General features: G+C 45.8%; 8 protein-coding genes across 8 annotated transcripts; 6 read left to right on the top strand and 2 right to left on the bottom strand.

The window, feature by feature from the left end:
- Window positions 1-1,652: 1,652 nt before the first annotated feature.
- C8R40DRAFT_1117787 (quinone oxidoreductase) lies at window positions 1,653-3,390 on the bottom strand. The gene is made up of 9 exons (XM_046228671.1): window positions 3,174-3,390; window positions 2,950-3,123; window positions 2,781-2,886; window positions 2,604-2,718; window positions 2,313-2,551; window positions 2,150-2,261; window positions 2,023-2,095; window positions 1,909-1,967; window positions 1,653-1,848 (listed from the first exon to the last, which is right to left on the bottom strand). Exons 1-9 carry the CDS (start codon window positions 3,363-3,365, stop codon window positions 1,821-1,823), a joined length of 1,098 nt encoding a protein of 365 aa, XP_046083454.1. The 5' UTR covers window positions 3,366-3,390; the 3' UTR covers window positions 1,653-1,820.
- Window positions 3,391-4,596: 1,206 nt separating this feature from the next.
- C8R40DRAFT_496688 (uncharacterized protein) lies at window positions 4,597-5,334 on the top strand. The gene is made up of 2 exons (XM_046235253.1): window positions 4,597-4,680; window positions 4,862-5,334. The coding sequence occupies exons 1-2, from the start codon at window positions 4,654-4,656 to the stop codon at window positions 5,183-5,185; spliced, it is 351 nt and encodes a 116-aa protein (XP_046083453.1). The 5' UTR covers window positions 4,597-4,653; the 3' UTR covers window positions 5,186-5,334.
- Window positions 5,335-5,397: 63 nt separating this feature from the next.
- On the bottom strand, window positions 5,398-6,772 carry C8R40DRAFT_496665 (uncharacterized protein). The gene is made up of 6 exons (XM_046235252.1): window positions 6,724-6,772; window positions 6,371-6,662; window positions 6,226-6,311; window positions 5,813-6,170; window positions 5,732-5,749; window positions 5,398-5,675 (listed from the first exon to the last, which is right to left on the bottom strand). The coding sequence occupies exons 2-6, from the start codon at window positions 6,504-6,506 to the stop codon at window positions 5,557-5,559; spliced, it is 717 nt and encodes a 238-aa protein (XP_046083452.1). The 5' UTR covers window positions 6,507-6,662; window positions 6,724-6,772; the 3' UTR covers window positions 5,398-5,556.
- A 764-nt stretch (window positions 6,773-7,536) lies between these two features.
- C8R40DRAFT_496476 (uncharacterized protein) lies at window positions 7,537-8,453 on the top strand. Its single transcript, XM_046235251.1, has 3 exons — window positions 7,537-7,738; window positions 7,811-8,029; window positions 8,088-8,453. The coding sequence occupies exons 1-3, from the start codon at window positions 7,681-7,683 to the stop codon at window positions 8,366-8,368; spliced, it is 558 nt and encodes a 185-aa protein (XP_046083451.1). The 5' UTR covers window positions 7,537-7,680; the 3' UTR covers window positions 8,369-8,453.
- A 1,348-nt stretch (window positions 8,454-9,801) lies between these two features.
- C8R40DRAFT_1052685 (FAD dependent oxidoreductase) lies at window positions 9,802-11,664 on the top strand (the record flags this gene model as incomplete). The annotated part of the gene is made up of 5 exons (XM_046224776.1): window positions 9,802-9,961; window positions 10,013-10,585; window positions 10,643-10,917; window positions 10,975-11,301; window positions 11,353-11,664. 5 exons carry the CDS (start codon window positions 9,802-9,804, stop codon window positions 11,662-11,664), a joined length of 1,647 nt encoding a protein of 548 aa, XP_046083450.1.
- Window positions 11,665-12,483: 819 nt separating this feature from the next.
- On the top strand, window positions 12,484-15,331 carry C8R40DRAFT_1052687 (P-loop containing nucleoside triphosphate hydrolase protein; the record flags this gene model as incomplete). Its single annotated transcript, XM_046224777.1, has 10 exons — window positions 12,484-12,674; window positions 12,731-12,853; window positions 12,909-13,240; window positions 13,308-13,424; window positions 13,480-13,548; window positions 13,608-13,899; window positions 13,950-14,348; window positions 14,400-14,597; window positions 14,651-15,036; window positions 15,090-15,331. 10 exons carry the CDS (start codon window positions 12,484-12,486, stop codon window positions 15,329-15,331), a joined length of 2,349 nt encoding a protein of 782 aa, XP_046083449.1.
- Window positions 15,332-15,477: 146 nt separating this feature from the next.
- On the top strand, window positions 15,478-19,056 carry C8R40DRAFT_1071840 (uncharacterized protein; the record flags this gene model as incomplete). Its single annotated transcript, XM_046226388.1, has 11 exons — window positions 15,478-15,740; window positions 15,791-16,226; window positions 16,278-16,394; window positions 16,447-16,828; window positions 16,877-16,969; window positions 17,021-17,157; window positions 17,221-17,709; window positions 17,763-17,882; window positions 17,943-18,052; window positions 18,106-18,863; window positions 18,926-19,056. The coding sequence occupies 11 exons, from the start codon at window positions 15,478-15,480 to the stop codon at window positions 19,054-19,056; spliced, it is 3,036 nt and encodes a 1,011-aa protein (XP_046083448.1).
- Window positions 19,057-19,517: 461 nt separating this feature from the next.
- On the top strand, window positions 19,518-21,554 carry C8R40DRAFT_1162237 (FAD dependent oxidoreductase; the record flags this gene model as incomplete). The annotated part of the gene is made up of 6 exons (XM_046230224.1): window positions 19,518-19,677; window positions 19,734-20,306; window positions 20,368-20,642; window positions 20,699-21,034; window positions 21,213-21,378; window positions 21,451-21,554. 6 exons carry the CDS (start codon window positions 19,518-19,520, stop codon window positions 21,552-21,554), a joined length of 1,614 nt encoding a protein of 537 aa, XP_046083447.1.
- Window positions 21,555-21,647: the final 93 nt, after the last annotated feature.

Here is a 21,647-nt window from a genome sequence, read left to right as displayed (position 1 = left end):
GATAATAGTAAGTGGCAATGCACTGGTGCGAGGGGAATGTGACCTCTCTAGAAGTGCGCTAGGTGCGACGAAGTCTGGGATTAAAAGAACACAGGGCCAGTGGATGTGGCAGCTCCTCGTATTCCTCCTTGGCTTCCTGCAGGCTTTCCAGATTGTGGTTGACTCATTGCGAGAGTGGATATGAAGTTTATGTCGCAGAGAGAAGAGTATGACAGACTAGCCTTAATGCTGGTCTCTGCTGGCGAGGGAAGACTCGAGAACTTGGTCAAAAGAGAAATAAGAGTTGTGCTCTATATATACTGCTTATAGGCAATTCCCGGTTCGCGAATAGCTTTGGATCCAGTTTGGATCTGACACGCGCTGACTCGTATTGTAAGGAACCTGACGGTTCCGTTACAACATCACCTCTCGTAACAACTTCGTTAACTTCGCTCTGTACTGTGAAATTCTCAGGGAACATCTTACGTTTCTATAAGCAGCCCAATGCCTCTCAATGGTCGGCTTTTTTTTTGCTCGTTTCACCAATCATGATATAGAAAGGAATACAAATGTGCATCGTACACAGCTATTCTCGCATTCGGAATTTAGAAAGCCTCGTGCCTCGCAACTTGACGCGCTAACTTTAGGTGTACAATTGCTGGGTACTTGCAGGTATACAATAAAACTGGAACAATGATCCACTTGGCACAGCATAACTCTGGCATAACTGTTGTTGTTGACCACCGGCGCACTCGGATTCTACGAAATCGTACGGAGAGCAAATTTTTGCAATACTCCGAACATATATTTGCAGAGACCCTGCATAACCGATATGTCTCTCTCTCCTGACTGGAGGAATAATGTAAGCGAAATACCGCCTCCAATAGACATATCGAAGGCTTTTCGGACTTCGAGGATAGATAAGTCCGTAATGGCTATAACCTGTATAGATGCCGGTATAAATTTCCGGGCTTTTGTGGGTTTATCAGATCCATGTGCTCATGGTAGTTGGGGAGAGGTAGAGTGTGCATGTCTTCCATTTGCGAAGGCAGAACAAACCCTCCCGGACCCCCTCGCACTGTGCTTCTTAGTCACTTAGTACTTATCTCCCCTTTTCCGTGGACATTGCACCAAAGTTGCGCTATCGAACCAACTATAAAGTGCTCCAAATACCCAACTGCTTGTCGTAAGAACGGTATCACCAATGTTCATTTACATCTTTTACCAGAGTTCGCGACAAAATCGGTTTTTGGGGTCCCTTTCAGCGAGCGACCTCGGTCCGGGCTATAATTTGGATGAAGACCAAGGAATTGTCCGTTGTGAATGTAAATAGTTGATTGGTCGCCCAGGAATTCAACGGAGGAGTTATTCTTGGAAGATGATTCGCCACCAGTTGAATAATTGAACTTGATTGAACAGAGTTGGTTCGATTTTTCTGCCGGGACTAAGCCTCTAGAAAGCCTCATGGCATCATTGAGTAGATTGAGATTCAGGTCTCATCGTCCATCTTCAGGTGGCACCCTCTCACGAGCGTACGCCACTCGTAGTAACGTCTTACGATTGAAATTTAGTGAAGCTGACCTCACAATCCTTTCGTTACGGTGTGCAGTATGTGAGTCTGGCGAACGCGCCTTGCTCTTAAGATACTGCAAAATCAGATCGAACAAAGCCTTTGGCAGGTGTCATTTGTGCGAACATGAACGGGAGTCACCATTCGCGGTTGTAGACGTCTTAACTCGCCTTATTTGACACTTACTGGCGAGGCTATCCTTCGCAGGGAGTCCCATTCAAGTTTAGTCTTCCGAGACCTTCAGGTCCATGGTACATGATAGTTGATATAGTTAATCCACGACTGCAACCAATTTTCCTCTGTAAAATAGTACAAAGTCAATCAGCGATGACTGAAGATCATGACAGAGCAGGACAAACATTGTTTGGTTTCCTTCCATATCCCTATGGGCGTCTTGAATATTTTTCCATGAATATACCTATAACGAAGGTAAATTTGCTATGTCCCACGAACGGCTATATAGATTCGCGAACTTTATGAATATATGTTTTGATTGGTCCCTGCCCATCTTCGCCAGTAATTAACTCAAGGAAATCGTCGGTGAACCTGGAGAAATTTGAAGTCGATTCCTCAAGCGAATGTGACAAAAACCATACCCACCTTCTGATGAGATCGGCCTGGTAAGCCATCGTGCGAGACCGAAGGGTCGAGCCTTGAATGCGAAGACGTTTGTAGAGGAGGGGGGTAAGCTCAAACTCGGATACCTTTGCGCCTGTAAATGACATCAACTAGTGCGTTGCAAGTGAATATCAAGCGCGAATACCGCTTAAGAGAGCGAGCATGGTCATACGACCATCCATCGCCATCGATTCTATATTCTTGTTCCAATGATTTTGGCCAACAAAGTCGATGACCACATCTACACCTTTGTTATTGGTTATCTTCTTGACTTCTTCGGCAAAGTTTTGGGTTTTGTAATTGACACCGTTCGTGGCACCATTGGGAATATTGACCAACCAGTCTAGCTTTTCCTTGGTCGAAGCTGTGGAAATCACGGTCTTTCTACCCTCAAAAGGTCAGTGCAGGTACGAAAAGAAGTTAATAGCCAACTTACGCGCCTCTGACACGAGCCAGCTGGATAGCGGCAATTCCAACACCGGACGCTGCCGCATGTACCAGTACATTCTCGCCCTCCTTCATCTCGCCATATACCACGAGAGCTTGATAGGCTGCCACGAGGGAGCGTAAGAAAGGTTACATTACATTGAAACTTACTATGGGAACATCATGCCTGTTAAGAATACTTCCGGTATACTTGCGGCGTCGGTCCAGCTAAGGTGAGATGGCTTTAGAAAGAGATGAGTTTCCTGGACCGTGATGTACTCGGCATAAGCACCCTACGCAAGCAATTTTGAATCGATTTTAGTTGATGCCTGACGAACAGAAGAAATTGTTCTCACTCCTCCCGCAATACCAAAGACTTCGTCGTTCATTTTGAACTTGGTTACGCCCTCACCCAGTGTGCTGACGGTTCCCGAAAACTCGACACCGAGGATATCAGAGGCTCCAGGGGGTACAGGATAGTTTCCCTTACGCTGAAGAATGTCCATCCTGTTCAATCCGAATGCTTTAATCTAATCACATTTTCATTAAGTGAAATTAATGAGCTGTATGCGGATTTTACCTTGACTATAACCTGACCATATTTGGGGTCCGGAGTTGGAGCTTCACCTAGATAAAGGTTATCAATGGGGCCCTTGCCATCTTTGACGAGAATCGCAAGCATTTTTGAGATGGTAGTGAGAGTCTGAAAGAGATGCCTTGATGACGTCGCGTGTGATAACTGTCTCCCGATGCACACTGAAGCATGAAGCATTGTACATGACTGCACAGTTGAACACACCAATGGATTTGGAATGCTTTAAATTTCAATATTCGGCGTTTAAGACATTTACAGTATGTGATGTTGATCATAATCAGGCTCAGATGAAAACAAGGATTTTCATTACTGCCATTTCGTCAGCAGATACAGGCCACAATTCCCAGTGCAGCAAGCGGATCTTAGTGGTTGGAGGTGTAAGAGCTCTCACGTTGCTTGATATGTTACAACGAGGGAAGCCTGAGTGAGCAGACCTTATTCAGAGGGATGATTAGAGACTAGAAGAGTCAGAGAACGTTTCGAAGACATGGTACTGCAGTGATGTTCGAGCCGCATGAGGCTTCAAATGGGAGATTGATGAGCCACCAGTTCTTAGTGTTACCGCGAATGCCTGCTTTAATGAAACGAGCCGTTCTATTCGTACTATCAGTCATATTCTGAGTCCCAAAAAGGTACGCACAATCGGGATCTTTACCGTTTGTGGAGCGAAGCACTAGGAAGCGGTCGGAGAACCGTGTAACTTTTGAAGAGATAGAGACAGATAAATAGAGTATCGTGAACATCTACGTCAATTCCCCAGATGCAGTTATTCTTGGATAAACATAACGTCCTTCCAGGGCACCGTGAATCAAGCTGGAATTAACACACACTAAACACTGGTTCAAGATCGTTCCCTACAGCCACCGAAGTTCACCGAGGTCCTCGCAGGAAGTTGATGCTTGCAATAATGGAGTCAATTGTCTTGCTGTTGATGGCGCATTTTTCAAACATCTAGTATGCACTTAGATCACCAAATTAGCATGGCGCCTCTTCGAAAACTGCGACTTATTGTAGAAGCACGCCTGACAGTGAAAAACACCGACCCCTAGCAAATCGAGCGCCAGTTGTTCCTTGATGAGCGTGCGTCGTAGCCAGGGAGCCAAGAAGTTCAACCTTGAGCAACAGTGCACGAATCCTTGCAGAGCGGAAAAAATTTGGGCTTCCGATGAAAGATATTCAGAAAAATTCCAGTGAAGAAGTTTCGGATGAGACAAGTCGCTTGATAAACGGACAGGATTAATTTTAAGATCCAAAAGGGTTGAGCACGAAAGATGGTTTTAGCACCACCTGGTCGAAAAAGGTGTGAAGGGAAAGGCTACATACTTCAAGTCTTCAACGGTCCGGGTCGGTACTGTGTAGTAGCTCACGTGGTCGAGTCACGTGTGAAGAACGCTAGCTTTTAAACCGCGAAAAAAAACAATCGTGCCAATTGTCTCTTTCTTCAAGTTCATTTTGCTTTTCAAGTATGACAAGTTCTGGGACGTTGATCTGGGTGAGTAATATTTCGTGATTCTTACAATGCTTTCATGATGCTCTTTGCTATGGTCCGTGTTTCCTAGAGGTGACTAGACATCATCGCTATAGTATGCAGATAACTTTTTACCTAGCCTTCTGAAAAATTTCCCCGTTCGGTTTTCATGTTTCAAGAGTTTCATTCTGACTCTTTGCTTCAGATGTTCGGTGCTTTGCTATGGAAATCGCGGACTGTACCTCCAACGACTGGTTTCCAGATTCTTGCTTCTTGGATTCTTATTCTTCCCACATCGTGTAACTTCTCGCTGTACTCTCATCTCCATACATATTCCATAGTAATATCACAATGTGCGATATCTGGTTCATGTTGTTTTTGGAGAACTGCATACGCTCAATCCACCCTTGTTGAATCATCTGGCTGGATGTCCGATTACATGAACGAACCCTTTTCAAAGCACCTTCATTCTGCAAAACAAAAAATAACAAGGCGCAAGCTCCGGAAAGCCTCAGACTGGATACGTTAATACACTACGCTAGCGTAGCTTCAAGTTCCAATATCTTCAGCACCTTCAATTATCTTCACTTCATCTATTGTGGAATGCCGCGCATCTACATGATACCATTGTAAACTAGGGGCCGGCTGTTTCTTCACTGGACTGCGGCTAGTTGAGCCTATAGAGCGAAGTAAGATTGGCAACAAGGCCAAGTGAAATAGGAAAACGTACGGAGAAAGTTGTGGAGGCCGCTGGACAACCTACACCGGGTCCGTTCAAGTTTTGCAAGGTCACGATAGAGGCTTCAATACGGGCTGCTGCGTCTGCATTGGTGTTACCAGTAGGGAATGACAAGGAGACACTAGGGTTATTGGTGGCATGTCCAGCGGCAACGTTGGCGTTCAAGTCCTAAATGATGGAGGAACATCAGAGCTGAGGGAATACGGGATCTCAGTACTTACGGCGATGAATGTGTCCCGGTCCGGAGGGCAGCTACAAGGGATTTTAATGTTATTAATTCCTATTTATAGGAAGTCGATCAGCGAGACGGTCAAAAGTCCAGGAAAGGTTTCATACCGATGCAGTTTCCAGTACCTATGTAGATGGACAAAGATTATGATATTAGTAGTGTTTAACAATATAATGACGATATCCCACCATCCGGGCTTTGGCCTGCTGTAACGCCGAATTCGGGAACGAGTGAAGCATCTACACCACCGGTAGCTGGAGCGGTGGAACTAGCAGTGGCAGCAGCAGAAGTAGGAGCAGCAGCAGCTACGCCAGATGTTGACGCAGCGGCAACATCACTTGTACCAGCTTGAATAGCTGCCTGCTGCGCTACAAAGGTAGTAGATGAAGCGGGGCATCCGACTCCGGCTCCGTTCAAATTCTGTAGTGTGACGAGTGCGGCGTCAATGCGGGCAAGTTGAGACGCTTGCGAGTTATCTGAAGGAAAAGAAACTGCAACGCTCGGGTTGTTCACAGCGTGGCCTGCTGCAACATTGGCGTTAAGGTCCTGAATATGTTTATTGTTAACTATTTCAAATAGATATACGTGCGGATAAACTCACGGTGATGAAAGTGTCGCGGTTGGGAGGACAAGAACAAGGGATCAAGATGGGTTGACCGTTTGGTCCGTCAACTCCATCACAATTTCCTGTAAGCATATCAAGATCAGCTCATGATACTTGGTAGAGAACGTGAAATTCCATTTACCTGTGCCGTCTGGATTTATGCCAGCCGCGAGTCCAAACTGGGGAATCAAGTTGGGATCGACATCACGTCGAACGGGCATGGAAGAGACAGAAACAATAAATGCGCCAGCGGCGAAGAGAGTATTCGTGAATTTCATTGTATTTGGGGATTAAAGTCGATTTAATCCAAATTTGAATTCGAAAAATACTTGACGCGAAGGGATCGAAGTGAGAGAGAGTGCAGTGGGTTTTGAAAATGAGAAAAGAATGTGTTATCCTGCTTCAAGCTAAGGACGAAGAGCTCAGTTGAAAACCTAAAGAAACCGGTGCTGAAGGGAAGAAAGGGAAAGAAGGTGGGGGTTTTTGAGTACCCACTATGGTCTTTATGTACAGTCACGGTGCACCACTTGCGCCACCCTGCTCGTGAATTCAACAATGATTTTGATAATCAATCAATCACTGATGCTTTGACACGTTCGTCTCATTGTCGTCTTCATATTTGACCTCTAACTTTTTGGGACCTCTTTCGACGTTTTTTAAGAATTCCTAATTGCAGGCTTACTTAGATACCCTCTCAGTATTCTGTACAAACTTTTTCTCGCTGAAGAATTACGCGGCAGTATTCTTGTCCCCGTGTATCAATCCAATCTGTCGCCAACCCGTCGTTCTATACAGACTGCAGCTGATACCGGTACCAACCAATGGTGGCAACCATACACCCAAATGCATATGGAAATCTTTTGCATTCATTGCATACCCGTTCTGTATCCGCGTTACGACGAAACGACAATTCTCAATATCCATTCGCAATCTGCCTGCTACCCGACAAGCATCGAAATAATTATGCAAGGACATACTGAACTCGCCAAACAATTTGTCTACTTGCGGAATGCCGGAGTCAGTCGCTATTGAACGCATCTCAACCTTCACTTCTTGTATCCTCCTGGACGGTCCCAGCTCATCCCAGCTCATCCCTGAATTTTATCTGATAGACTCACCATAGCGGTCCAAGTCAGCTTCTTACTTCCCCGGTATGGCATCTATTCTTTGAAGCTGTGCTCTTTTAATTGGTGGATCCTTTTAATATGCGCTACTAATATTAGTGTGGTATTGATTAGTCTTGATATATTTTCCTATCATAACCTCGACATCAAGTGCCCATTTATATCATCATCACACGAGGCCGAAACCTGCTTCGTTAACGTTTGTGCCGGGCATTTCAAGCCTTCATCGGGTAGCCCATGACGATTTCATACAAGCAAAGGTCAACAACTCTACCCTAATTCCTTTGTTCCGATATCCATTGGAGCTTGCTTGCTCCTCTCCTCAGCAATGCTGAGCCTTTTGGCAGGGGTCATGTTGCGGGCTTTTGGAGTAGCTCTTTGCGTCAGTGAGTGTTGAGCTACCATATGCTGCCATCTGTGCCTTTCATCTTAAAAACTCAATCATCTGGAATGTATAGGTACCATGCCAGCCTTGGCTGCTCGTTCCTCGACGTTCGCTGATACCCTCACTTGCTACGTCGTGCCAGCTTCAAAAGTGTCGTCAGTCATCGTGTTGATGACATCCACTGCTCGCATTACGCCGCAAATTCTAAGTGGTGAAAGTACATCGACTTACTTGGCGAAGGAGAGATATCATGTGGCAACGTCTAACAGATCACCAATCCCGGAGGCGACCAGTATGTTTGCCAACTTGCATGATCTGGTCTCCGAAATGCTTATTTCATTGCATTGCAGGTACTTCGAAATACGGAATACACCAATCTACCAATGATCGCTGGGGAAACGCCCGGCGCACATTCGATCACAGTCAGAGCACAATCTGTGTAAAGTCACAAGCTTCGGATGATGTATCTTACACCAAAGTGAACATTGATGCCACGGTTACGGCGACCCCTGTGAGATCCGTCGTTCCGCTCTTTACGCTTGCAGCCAATACATCCACGAACAATATCACGACGACTGGGACATCTGCATCAGCGTCCACGGCTGTAACGACGAAAAAACACTCTGAGTAAGCATCCACATTAGTCTTTTTCTTTCAGTCTATACCGAATCGACTCTTTAGACGAAACATAGTTAGCCGCGCTGTAGGAGGGGCTGTCGGGGGCGGCATGTTTCTCTTGATCTTGGCGTTGTTGATGTTTTTACTTTTTCGCCGGAATCGCCAACGAAGACGATCCCCTAGTCAGCAATACCTTCGCTCAGCCCCGATCACCTCGCGAGCGGTCTCACAAGACCGTGATATGAAAGACCCCAGCTCCCGAACAGCTTCACCCTCTACATATACTTCTACTCGCACTGCTACGTACTCCAAATCGTTTGTGCGTCCATGGACAGCAGATCTGGAGTCAGGAAGTACTTTCAAAGATGACTCATCTGTAACTACACAATCAATATCTTCTCCCTTCATACCACCAGCTCCTCGAACAACCGTTCCCGAAGCCCCGCCTCCCCTGGAAAGACTTACAAGTGATTTGAGGGATCGACCATCAAGATTCGTAGAACAGTTGATGGTTAATTCGACGGATCTGGGTGTTTTGTTGGCGATTGCAAAAGGTGCGTAGAATCGAGATATAATTAATATTTTTCAAAACTAATATTTTGTTAGCTGAGGCGGAGCAGAGGCATGAACAGCATAAAGATCCTACACCCTCGTCGTCAAATATGAATCCCGCTTCAGGTAAATATATGTCCCTCTTTGTATATGGTTAAGCCAAGCTAGCCTGATATTTGTTTGCAGATTCCGATCGCACGAATCTACCACCTTAACATAACATGACGACTCACGACCAGATGAATCACCTATTTCCCCATTCCCCGCCAGTCGCAGGAGACAGGGTGGGGTCATCCGACGTTACGTACCCTGAATCAATCTGCATGTGTCGTGACACAACGATTTTTCGATTTTTCGAACATTCGTGTTATATTCAGACACTTTACAAACTTGATGATCATAATGGGTCAGTGAAAACCTACTATCTACACCAATAGTCTAAGAATTTTATTGTTATTCATCATTTACTGTTACAGCTTGCTACCATGTTACCTGCTGGCTCTTTTGAAGAACCAGGGACGCGAGCCCGCTGTTTATCAATAAGTGCACTCGCGAAAGAACGTTGTTGATATGTTTTTGACTTTCAGATAACCCTAAGTTTCTTCGTCCTGCTATGTATGTACAAATCATACTTTCCGACTAGCTTTGACTCCGTGGGACGTTGTGCATCACTTAGAACGCGTTCACCAGCATGCGGATCCGGAGTCTGTTCCACTCTCGCTACGCCGCATGTAAACACTTTCATTTTGATATTGAAAGCTATGTCGGGACAGAAGTCACAAGCATACTGAAAAGCTTGATTCTCCGCAGGAACTCCGTTTCTCGTGTGCATCGGTACCCACAGTTACATATTGAGAATAAAAATCGATCTTCTGTTCTCACTTGTATCAAACCATGTCGCGTCCCAATGGCTCAGATGAACTAGACGTCCTTGTAGTCGGTGCAGGCTTCAGCGGAATCCACCAGCTCTATCATTTCAGGAAACTGGGATATTCTGTCAAGGTTTTCGAAGCTGCTTCAGACCTTGGCGGAGTATGGTCCCATGGATATCCAGGTACTCTCTTACCCCCGTTTGCTAGTCAGGATACTTTCTCACAGTATATAGGCTGTCGTGTAGATTCCGACCATCCACTTTATCAACTTTCACTTCCGGAGCTATGGGAGGACTTCATATGGAAAGAGCGTTATCCTGGCTGGCGCGAGTTGAACGAATATTTCCAATACATCGATCGGAAACTGGACGTGAAGAGGGATGTTTCGTTCAACACCAGAGTTGTCGCTGCACGATTTGATCAAGAGATAAACCGATGGATAGTCACAACAGAAAATGGACTCGTTGTCCGTCCTCGGTTCTTGGTGTTATGTGTCGGATTTGCATCGAAATCGTATACACCGGAGTTCGGAGGACTAGAACGGTTCGAAGGTATCTGTCATCATACTGCACATTGGCCCCAAGAAGGCGTAGAGTTGAGGAACAAGCGGGTTGGAGTAGTCGGGACAGGTGCATCCGGCGTTCAAGTAATCCAAGAAGTCGGACCCGAAGTCTCTCACCTCACTGTATTTCAACGCACGCCCAACATGGCGTTGCCTATGCGCCAAAAGAATTTGGACGAAAAGTCGCAGGAGCAGCAGAAAGCTCTTTATCCCTCGATGTTTCGTCGGAGTAAACAAACTGGTGGTGAGCCGTGAATTGTCCTGGATTCGTACTCAGATGAAGTGAGCCGGACTTCGATAGGTGGATTTCCGTATGAACGATACCCAAAAACTTTATTCTCCGCCACACTGGAAGAACGCCTATTACACTGGGAAAATCTATGGTCTCAGGGCGGCTTCCATTTCACTGTGTCCAATTTCAACGACATTCTGATGAATGAGGATGCTAATCGCGAGGTGTATAATTTCTGGAGAGACAAGGTTAGAGAACGGATACACGATACGAGGATTCAAGAGCTTCTAGCACCCACTATCCCTCCGCATCCTCTAGGGGCCAAACGCTGTTCATTGGAGCAGGTATGTATATTTCAGTAGAAAGTTTCTTGGAGAAGACTTACAGTATAGTATTGCTAGTCATATTACGAAGTCTTCAATCAACCGAATGTCACCTTGGTCGATCTGAATGAAAGTGACATATCTGAAGTGACGAGTAAAGGAATCTTGACCAAGGACGGAGTTGAGCACGAATTTGATGTCTTAGTACTAGCAACCGGGTTCGACAGCCTTACTGGCAGTCTTACGCAGATAGATATTCGTGGTGTAGACGGGGTCTCGATCGCAGAGAAGTGGGCCAACGGGGTATACACGAATCTTGGGATGACTTGTGCTAATTTCCCGAACATGTTCTTTATCTATGGGGCACAGGCACCGACCGCATTCTCGAATGGACCTACCTGTATCGTGCGTCCCGCCATATTTTGTTGAACAAATTCTAAGCCAAGGCGTTGACAGGAAATCCAAGGACAGTGGATCGTTCGATGCATCAGACATATGAAAGAGAACGACTTGACGGCTATATACCCAACACCTGAAGCTGAAGCTCAATGGCGTGCGCTGATTATGAATACGGGATATCGTGCATTAGTCAACAACGCAAAATCGTGGTATGTTGGGGCGAACATACCAGGAAAAACCGTAGAGCCATTGAATTACACGGGAGGGGTGAACCAATACCTTGAGATCATTGAAGGGATCGCGGAAAGAGGGTATGAAGGCTTTGGATTTATGTCTGAAGGAGGGTCTTTACAAAATCTAGATAAGTAATTTCTCCAAGATCAATGAATCACCTTGCTTGGTTTACATATCACACCCTGGAATTGGACAATTTTTTGATCTGCAGGCACACTTTTTTTGAACTTGTTTCGTTTCAAAGGTTTCACAACTCACCATCGACATAAGTCCCTCACCTAGCTTCACCTAGCATACTCGGGCCTAATACGGAGGCGGAGACCCCTAACACCCTCGTGGGATCATGAAATTAACCACTCGTGTGTCCCGAATACACCCTGCACACCCCTCTCCGGATTGCTTCGATTCGCTCGCAATTACATCGAAACCTTTCCTGCTCTTCTCACAAACGTACGAGGTGTACATAACTAGTGCCAATGTCTTTTTCACTGCGGATGATCGAGGGCAGCATGTGGTTGATGGAACACCCTCGTGTATACACTAAGAGACACCAAGTACATATTCAGCTTATCCGACGGGATTTATAACAGCATCGAAGAACTTCCCAAACGATTGTATGCTGCGGAAGTCTATAAAGGCGCCTGGCGTATGAGCGTATGCATTTACACTGGATACTTAAAAGGATTTTAGATTTTGGGGTGTGCGTTCTTCCCAGAGGCTCATCCTTGGAGTTCTGTTGAATGCCGATTTTTGCTATTCGAAACTCTGATTCTCATTACCTCTTTTCCGAATTCACTGCAACGCTTCCTACGTAAATTGCTGCGCCATGCTTCTAGCAAAGATTCCAAGAACACGAGTGGAAATTACTGTTTTTGACGCTTGTCTCTGGCTATATAAGGATCGATCATTGGAGGAAACATCTTTGCCTCCCACAGCTTGAAGCTAACCATCGTAATGAGCTCTGCCTCCACACCTGATACATATCATGACTCCGATGCTGGGTCAAATCCAAGCCTCTCAGCTTCTGAAACTACGAACAGTTCGAAAACATCAGGCGATGGAGTAGGACTGTCCAATGCTCATGATCAACTAGGACGGAAACGTAGGTACGCACTGGATTTGGTCAATCGTCTTCAAAACACAGGGTATGTCACTCTACTCTCTGCTCCATGGTTAGAAAGTTGACCACAATATGCAATAGCATTCAAACCGACATTGATCTTCCTCAAATTGCTGTGATCGGCAACCAGAGCGCCGGGAAGTCGTCTCTCATTGAGGCAATCTCTGGTACTACTCTTCCCCGAGCTTCAGGGACATGTACTCGGTAGGCTGCTTCAGTCGATCTTCCTTTGTCGAATCTTGTTTTCACTCTTCATTAGTTGTCCTACTGAGTGTCGATTGACTAATGTAGCTGCACCTGCACGTTGGAACTGCGTGGTTTCAATCCGTACGATTACTGACAGCACTGGTCAACATCTCGGTCAAGCTCGCAACGAGCCTTTTGGAGAAGTGATCTACAACAAAGCTGAAGTTGAAGACCGTATTCGACGCGCTCAACGTGCGATCCTAAATCCGCACATACCTCGTAGTCAAATCCTGACGGGGGACGAGGAGATCAACGATGGGAGGACACTCACATTCTCGTCAAATTATGTTTCTCTGCAGATCAGTGGCCCTGATGTCGCCGATTTATCGTTTTGTGATTTGCCAGGTCTGTATTCAAGACTTTTGTTTCACTCGAGCTTTTTATTGAGTCTAATTATTTTCCCACTTTGCAGGTCTCATTCGATCCACCAAAGAAGGAAGCACGAACGACATTGCTCTCGTCGAGGGTTTGGTAGAGTCGTACATAAAAAAGCCTAGTTGCATCATCCTTCTCACTGTATCATGCGAGAGTAAGCCTCTTTAGTTGATCGATCCGTTGTACGCTAATCGACTTGAAACAACCAGCTGATCCTCAAAATCAGGGAGCTCTTCAATTGGCTAGGGAATATGATCCTGAAGGACTTCGCACAGTTGGTACGCCGACCGGGATTATACCTAGAATAATCAACCTGTTACTCATTTTCTCATAATAGGTGTCCTCACGAAACCCGACAGAATATCAGCTGGGGACGAGGAAGATTGGGTCCGCTTTGTCAAGAATGAAGGGGACTACAAGCTATTGAATAATTGGTTCTGTGTCCGACAGCCCAATTCGAGTGAACTGAAATCAGGCGTCACCTGGCAAGAAGCCCGAGACAAGGAAAACCAGTTCTTCACTGCGACTGCTGCGTGGCGCGATTTGGATCCTATATATCAACGTTATCTTCGTACCCGCAATCTCGTTGAGAGACTGAGCGGTATCTTGTCAGACCTCATATCAAAGCGGTTAGTGCTCTGATTGCTTTTTTATTGAAAACTCCCCAATTCATACCCAGACTTCCCGAAATCCGTGAAGAACTCCATCAGCTCATGCATAACACTCGTAAAGATTTGGCACAACTTCCGAAAGAGCCTTCCCAAGATCCTATGAGCGACATCTCGGCAATGATTTACAGCTTTAGTTCCAGACTCTCGAGAGTCTTAGAGGGTACCCCGGAAGCTGAAGCTCTTCTTCAATGCATTCGACCTGCTCAAAATGCATTCAAGAGGGAGATCCGTAAAACAGCTCCTAACTTCAGGCCGTATGAGAAGAAGTATGCTTCACAGAGGAATATGGCGCATTTCAAGTTTTTGAATAACGAGGAAGATGAACTGGAGTGGGATCAAGACTCAGAGGACAACACCGAAAGTGGCGCACCTGTTTACATTGATGATGTCAACCGTCGAATACAAGAGTAGGTTCTGCTAAGCTGTTGTATAGGGTACTCTTACTCACTCGTTCTCAGTGCTCGTACTCGAGAGCTTCCCAGTAGATATCCTTATGTTGTTGAGGAATCATTTATTCAGCAGATAACGAAGCAGTGGTCGGCACCTTCGCAACGCCTCTGCGAACTTGTTTACAGAACAACACTGGATCATGTTTTGCGACTTGTCAAGGATCATTTCTCTGAGTTCGGACAAGGACTCTTAGAGCGGCAAACAAGGTAGGATTTCAGAGCAACGAAATGAACTTTACTTATCGTAAATTTTCTTTCAGACTTATTATAATGGAGCATATGAAGGACCGGTTCGAGGCCACTAAAGATCGTATTGAATGGCTCCTTGACCTTGAGCATCGTCCATTTACAATGAACACTCATTACTTTTTGGATTACAAGGACAAATTTTTCTCCTACTACAAGAGTTACAGGGACCAGGATTTAAATCAGGAGCTTAATTCTGCCCTCCAAGCACTGGAATCGGAGCGTCAGCGCAATCAGTTTGAATGGAGTTCAAATGCAGCAGTGGTCAATGAAATACTTGCAGGCCTCATCAAACTGGGAATAACGGGCGTGAAAGCAGTCGATTTGGTCAAATTTTTACCAACAGACGGAATGGAAGGAGCGCTGGATATCATGGCAGGGGTTCGAGCATATTTCCAAGGTCTTTTTTTTGCGCTGTATGTGATATTATTCGGATAACCTGAGTTGCTTCAGTGGCATACAAACGTTTTGTCGATAATATTCCTTCGGCTATCGATCATGAAATGGTGCGAGGGTCTGAACGAGATCTTATTCGCACCTTGCCTTTAAGACTCGGTATCCATGGCCCAGATGGACTAGCTATCTGCAAAGAGTTGGCGCAAGAGAGCACACAAGTTGCAGCGAAGAGGGAGGAGCTATCCAAAAAATTGGAGAGGATGAAGGCAGGAAATGAAGAGCTTTCGCGCATATTTTGATCTTGAATTCTTGTTGATTTGACTGAAGGTTTTTTGTTTGAGAAAAGATTTGTATACATATGCACATGTTTGTATTCCGGTACCGTACAATCTGACGCATCGCAACTGTGCTGGTTTGTAATTTGCCTTTCTCTTCTGAACCCTTCATGAACACAACGGGCCCGTTGTCGCCGACAATGGATCCCGAGAAACAACCTCGTTCTCCAGAACGCCCGGCATTTTTTGTTCGGTCAAAGAAACGAATAACGATTCGTAACTTGTTGAGCCTTTCATGCTTTCTGATCACTGTCTATGGGCTCCAATATATCGCCATCCACTCAACCTCTGAGTCAGTCGTCCTTTATCAGGAAGGCTGCAGCAGACCGATAGCCAAGGCATTGCCCACTAAAGTGAAGGAAGAATTGTTCTCGTGCGTTGAGTACCTTTGAAAGATATTCACATTCTTATTCGTTTCTCTAGCTCCGTTCCTAATACCGAGAACGCAACTGCTATTGCGAAACAATATTCCAAACATCCTCATCTTGCCGGCTCGCTAGAAGATTATCACGATGCGCTGTCAATCCTCGAATTCATACAGACGGAACTCAGTATAATTAAACCTCACTCCCTCGAACAACCGATTTACAACGCCGGTACTCCGAAATCCCGCGCAAAGACCATTGGTCTAACCTCTCGGCTTGGTCCTCGAAACCCAACAGCGTGGATTGACGTGTACTATCCTTATCTCAATACACCGCTGGATCGTTCGTTAGATATCCTCGATGGGACTGGGAGTTCAATCTGGAGCGCAGACCTGAGAGAGGATGGAAACGCCGGTGACGAAGATGCCGCCAAGTACAGAGATTATATCCCTCCATGGCATGGGTTGAGTGCACACGGCGAGGGGCAGGGACAGGTGAGTTAGTTCGCATGAAGTCTGCTCATAATCTAATTCCTTTGAACCTAGCTTGTCTATGTCAACTATGGCGCGTACGAGGATTATGAAGAAGTCATTGCCTCAGGGCAGAACCTCACTGGAAAGGTTGTGATCGCACGGTACGGCGGACTCTTCCGTGGTCTCAAGGTCAGTGTTCCCTTTTGTTCACTTTGGATACGCTGAACATCGTCGTCATCAGATTCAACGCGCTGAGGAGCTCGGCGCAGCCGCCATCCTTATCTATTCCGATCCTCGAGACGATGGCTTCGTTACTGTCGAGAACAATTATGTTCCTTATCCCAATGGGCCTGCACGTAATCCAACATCCGTCCAACGTGGCTCTGCAATGTATCTCTCTTCGTATCCCGGAGATCCAACAACACCTGGCAAGCCTGCCTACGACAAGGCAAAGAGAGAAGAAGCCAAGAATATACCACGTATACCATCTCTTCCAATATCTTGGGCAAATGCAGAGAGGCTGCTCAAGGAGATTGGAGATGTTTATACAGAGGTAGGGCAAAATGGGTATCGGAAGCTTAGCGGGAAAGCTAGCGAAAAAGAAGTCAAAGTCGTTAATCATGGTGAAATCCTCGCTTTATGCATATGTTGATAACCTGATTGTCCTTTAGTCGATGGCAAGATTACACCCATTTGGAACACCATGGCTGCTATACCAGGGCATGTGAGGGATGAAGTAGTGATTGTTGGATGCCATCGTGATGGTCCGTATATCCATGCATTGGGTTTGTAAGAAGCCACTAATTTATTTGTAGCTTGGGTCCTTGGCGCTGCTGACCCTGTGTCTGGCACTGTTGCCTTACTCGAAATTGTTCGTGGTCTTGGAACCTTGCTTCGCAGTGGTTGGAAACCCTTGCGGACGATATTGATAGCTAGTTGGGATGCAGAGGAAGTATGTTTGCCTTTATTGCAATTCCTTGTACTATCAGTCGCGCTCAATTGTGCCTCTTTACAGTATGGTTTGATTGGTTCTACCGAATATGGTGAAGATTTTGCCGAATGGATATCTGAACACGCTGTAGCGTACCTGAACGTTGATGTATCCTCCGCCGGATCCAGATGGGATGCTGTAGCCTCACCTTCTCTTGCACACCTTATCAGACAAACAGCAATGGATGTGCCGCATCCTAGCGAGGAAGGCAAGACTTTGTGGGACGCAAAAGAAGATGAAGGCCCGTTCAAGCCGTTTGGGCCAGTAGGCCCGGATGGAGAGTTCGGCCTCGTAGTGCTCAATAACGGTGATAGTGATGTCCAAGGTGTCAACACTACCATCTCTTCCCATAGGATCCTCGAGATCGGTAATATCCATGCCGATGCAGACGTTATGGAAGCCTACGAAGCTACTAGGAACATACGTTTAGGTAAAACAGAGGGTAAAGATGGTACAGCTGTAGGCCCAATGGGAAGCGGGAGTGATTTTACGGTCTTCCTGCAGCGATTAGGGGTGAAATCAAATTACTCCTCCCTAATCGTTCATCCACTGACTGATATTCCTAGATTGCTAGTTCCGACCAAGGCTTCGCCGGCACTCCTTATGATGCACCGTATCATTATCACTCAATTTATGACAGTTTTCAGTGGCAAGAGGTCTATGCTGATCCTGGTTTCAAGAAACATGTGAGTTACCAATTGATTAAGAGGTTCTAAACCTCTGAACTTCGATATTTTCATTCGCAGGTCGCGATAGCTCAGCATTTAGGGTTGCTCGTTTTGCGTTTGACGGATTCAATCGTCGTTCCGCTGAACACCACCCAGTATGCTCTTGAATTGGACGGTTATCTGGATAGGTCGGTTGTTTTGACTATTCTAATCATTGCGATCTCAACATTCTACGGTGCAGAGTCGAGTCTCTTCTTCCCTCCCTCGAAGCCGAGGGGGAAATTTTGACTGTTCAGACCGCATTTTCTACTCTTCGGCAATACATTGCACAGCTCCAAGACATCAGTATTCTCCTCGATATTGAAAAACAAGAGGCAGAGAAACATTTCAAAGAGCTTTTAGACCAGATGCCATCCTTCCCAAGCTCAACATTCATAGTTACGACCGGTGGAGCCCGACGCACGTTCGTGTACCGATTCAAAGAATGGGTCAAGCGTCTTTTTGGCGTTCAATGCCCCCGGGACACATTCTTGGTGGATTCTTGGGAAGATTTACTTTCCAGATATGACTCAGACGAACAAGACGACGAGGCTCTTGCGGGATGGTTGGAACATCGACTTGCTACTTCACATAATTATGAACTGCCGGAACTCCCTGACATTCCCGACATTCCTAAACCACCTACGCCTCCTGACATTCCTGGCATTCCTGACATTCCTGATGTCCCTGATATTCCCGATATTCCCGACATTCCCGACATTCCAAGCATACCTTCACTTTCGCTTCCTTCGCTACCTTTGCCTACATCCACCCTTATCCTACGTTCCCCACCGAAGCTTCCCTTGCCTCCCCTTATTCTAGAATTTATCCGCGCTGCAAAGCGAGTCTCGCGTGCGAACCGCAAACTTTTCCTGTTCGAGCGTGGGTTCATTGATGAAGGTGGAATTAAAGATCGAGAGTGGTATCGCCATTTGGGTGTGGCGCCTGGAAAGTGGCTGGGTGAGGTGTTCTATCTTCTTTTTTGGCCTGATGCACTGATTTCGTCATCCTTTCTCCAATAGGATATGGCGCGACCACATTCCCCGCACTCACAGAGGCTATCACAATCGACAAGAACCTGACTGCAGCTATTTTCGAGAGTGGACGACTGGTGAAGTTGTTGGAACAAATGATTGAGAGTTTGAGGGTCTAAACATAAGAAGAATGATTTAATTCGAGTTTTTATTCCCTCAGTAAGTTCTGGGATTTTGTTATATTACTCTATATGCATGGCAGTGTATGATTTATTACTATTGTGACTAGTGCGATGCATGGTGTTTGAGTTGTTATCTGACCTGATTACACTGACCTTCGATTCCATGGACATCCATTGGATGTCTTTCACCAGCTGACCACAAGAGTCTAGGAGGATGATCCCTCCAATTCCCTCGTTGTTATTAACCTTATGCATAAGTTATCTCTCCTATTCATATCTGAGGGAGCTTTTACTCCTCCAGCTGTAGTTCCATTGCGCAACGTGTGAACCAGAATCAATTCATCCCACTATTGGCCTGAGTGAGAAGGCTTCTGCAAGCACAGTGCCAATGGCATATATAGTTCCTCGAACAATCCACTTTTCACTCCTCAATCATGTCTACACCTGCTGCTACCAGAATGCCAAATGGGCAGCATATAGAGACCGATATTCTCATTGTTGGAGCCGGGTTTGGAGGGGTATATACATTATACCATCTCCGAAAGCTAGGCTATTCCGTGAGAATCTTCGAGGCCGCTTCTGATCTTGGTGGTGTCTGGAGGAACAACTGCTATCCAGGTAATCACCTTCCCAACTCCCACTTTGGAATGAAGTTGATATTGATATTCAACCAGGTGCCCGTGTTGATTCTGAGGTACCGATATACGAGTTTTCTCTCGAAGAGCTATGGCGAGAATGGACATGGACCGAAAAATTCCCTGGATACAAGGAGCTACGCCTGTACTTCGACTATGTCGACCGAAAACTGGATATCAGAAAAGACATTGTTTTCAACAAATATGTCGTCAAAGCGGTCTTTGAAACTGATACGGCTCGATGGAAAGTTATGGCAGAGGATGGAACAGTGGTCCATCCGAGATTCCTTGTCCTTTGCATTGGGTTTGCTGCCAAAGCATATGTTCCGGATTTGAAGGGCATTGAATCTTTTCAAGGTATCAGTCATCATACAGCAAAGTGGCCGGAAGAGGGCCTGGATCTGAAAGGAAAGCGTGTCGGGATTATAGGGACTGGCGCGTCTGGGGTTCAGGTGATACAAGAAATTGCCGAGGACGTGGAGCAGCTTACCGTCTTTCAGCGTACGCCAAATTACGCTTTAGCGATGAGGCAATCCAAATTGGACAAATCGGGGCAAGATAAGATGAAAGTTCTGTATCCAGCAATACATAAGCATCGTAGAGAGACTTCATGTAGGTGTTCATTGATTTTGATAGCCTCGAGTACAGTACAGCTGACTGGTCAACGGGAAAGTCGGTTATCGTTACCAACCTTTTCCAAAGAACCTCTTTGATACAACTCCTTCAGAGCGGCTGTTACACTTTGAAGAGCAATGGGCCTTGGGCGGCTTCCACTATCTCATACACAATTACGCCGACATCGGGGTGAATCAAGCTGCTAACGACGAAGTATACGATTTCTGGAAAAACAAAGTGCGGGAACGTCTGCATGATCCCGACGTGCAAGAGAAGCTTGCACCTTCCATCCCACCGCACCCATTCGGTGCTAAGCGCCCGAGTTTGGAGCAAGTATGAGATCCCCTTCGCACATCATATCCACTTCACTAATCTCAAGTACCACATAGAACTATTATGAGATTTACAACAGGCCAAATGTCAAACTTATTGACCTAGGGCAGTCTTCTATTGTCGAGGTAACACCAAACGGCATCTTGACTGCCGACGATATCGAGCATAAACTCGATGTCATAATTTTCGCCACGGGTTTTGATAGTGTGACCGGAGGAATCACTCAGATAGATATTCGTGGTCTTGGAGGAAAAAGTATCAAAGACAAGTGGGCAGAGGGAATTGCTACCAACCTCGGTCTGGCCACGGCCGGTTTTCCCAACATGTTCTTCATGTATGGACCCCAGAGTCCTACAGGTGAGAATCCAATTGTTGCATGCATAAAATCACCTGTAACTAAGTTCGTTCTGCTTGAAACCACAGCTTTCTGGTGCGTAAACATATTCATCAAGAATGACATTAATGAACCCTTGTACCCTTCTGAACCCTCATAAAAAGTAATGGGCCAACATGCATAGTGGGTTCTATTCAGTGGTATACATGGACAATTTCTAAGCCAGCTGATACCAGGAAATTCAAGGAGATTGGATTGTCAACTGCATTGAACATATGATGTACAATGAGCTGACATGCATCAATGCTCAAGAAGAAGCCGAGAAAGAGTGGCGGAGACAAGTTCTCCTGTTGGGAAGTATATCTCTGGTTTCTAAAGCGAAGACGTCCTGGTATCTTGGGAGTAACATACCAGGGAGCTACTTTACATTGAACCTTTACGGAATGGCCCTTCTAATTTTCTTCTTTTATACAGGTAAAGTTGTTGAGCCGTACATGTTCATGGGCGGAGTGCAAAATTATGAAAAGGCGATTCTTCAAGTAGCCAATAAAGGATATGTAGGGTTTGATCTGAGCTGAATGATGTTTCGTACATATTGCTATGTGTACCATTATTCGATGCAATGACTCGTCGAGCCAGATTCGAGCACCGGTGCTCATTATGCTCATGAT

Source organism: Lentinula edodes (assembly GCF_021015755.1).
Source record: "Lentinula edodes strain Le(Bin) 0899 ss11 chromosome Unknown C8R40scaffold_32, whole genome shotgun sequence".
Lineage (NCBI taxonomy): Eukaryota > Fungi > Basidiomycota > Agaricomycetes > Agaricales > Omphalotaceae > Lentinula > Lentinula edodes.
This window is presented reverse-complemented; position numbering and strand designations above follow the sequence as displayed.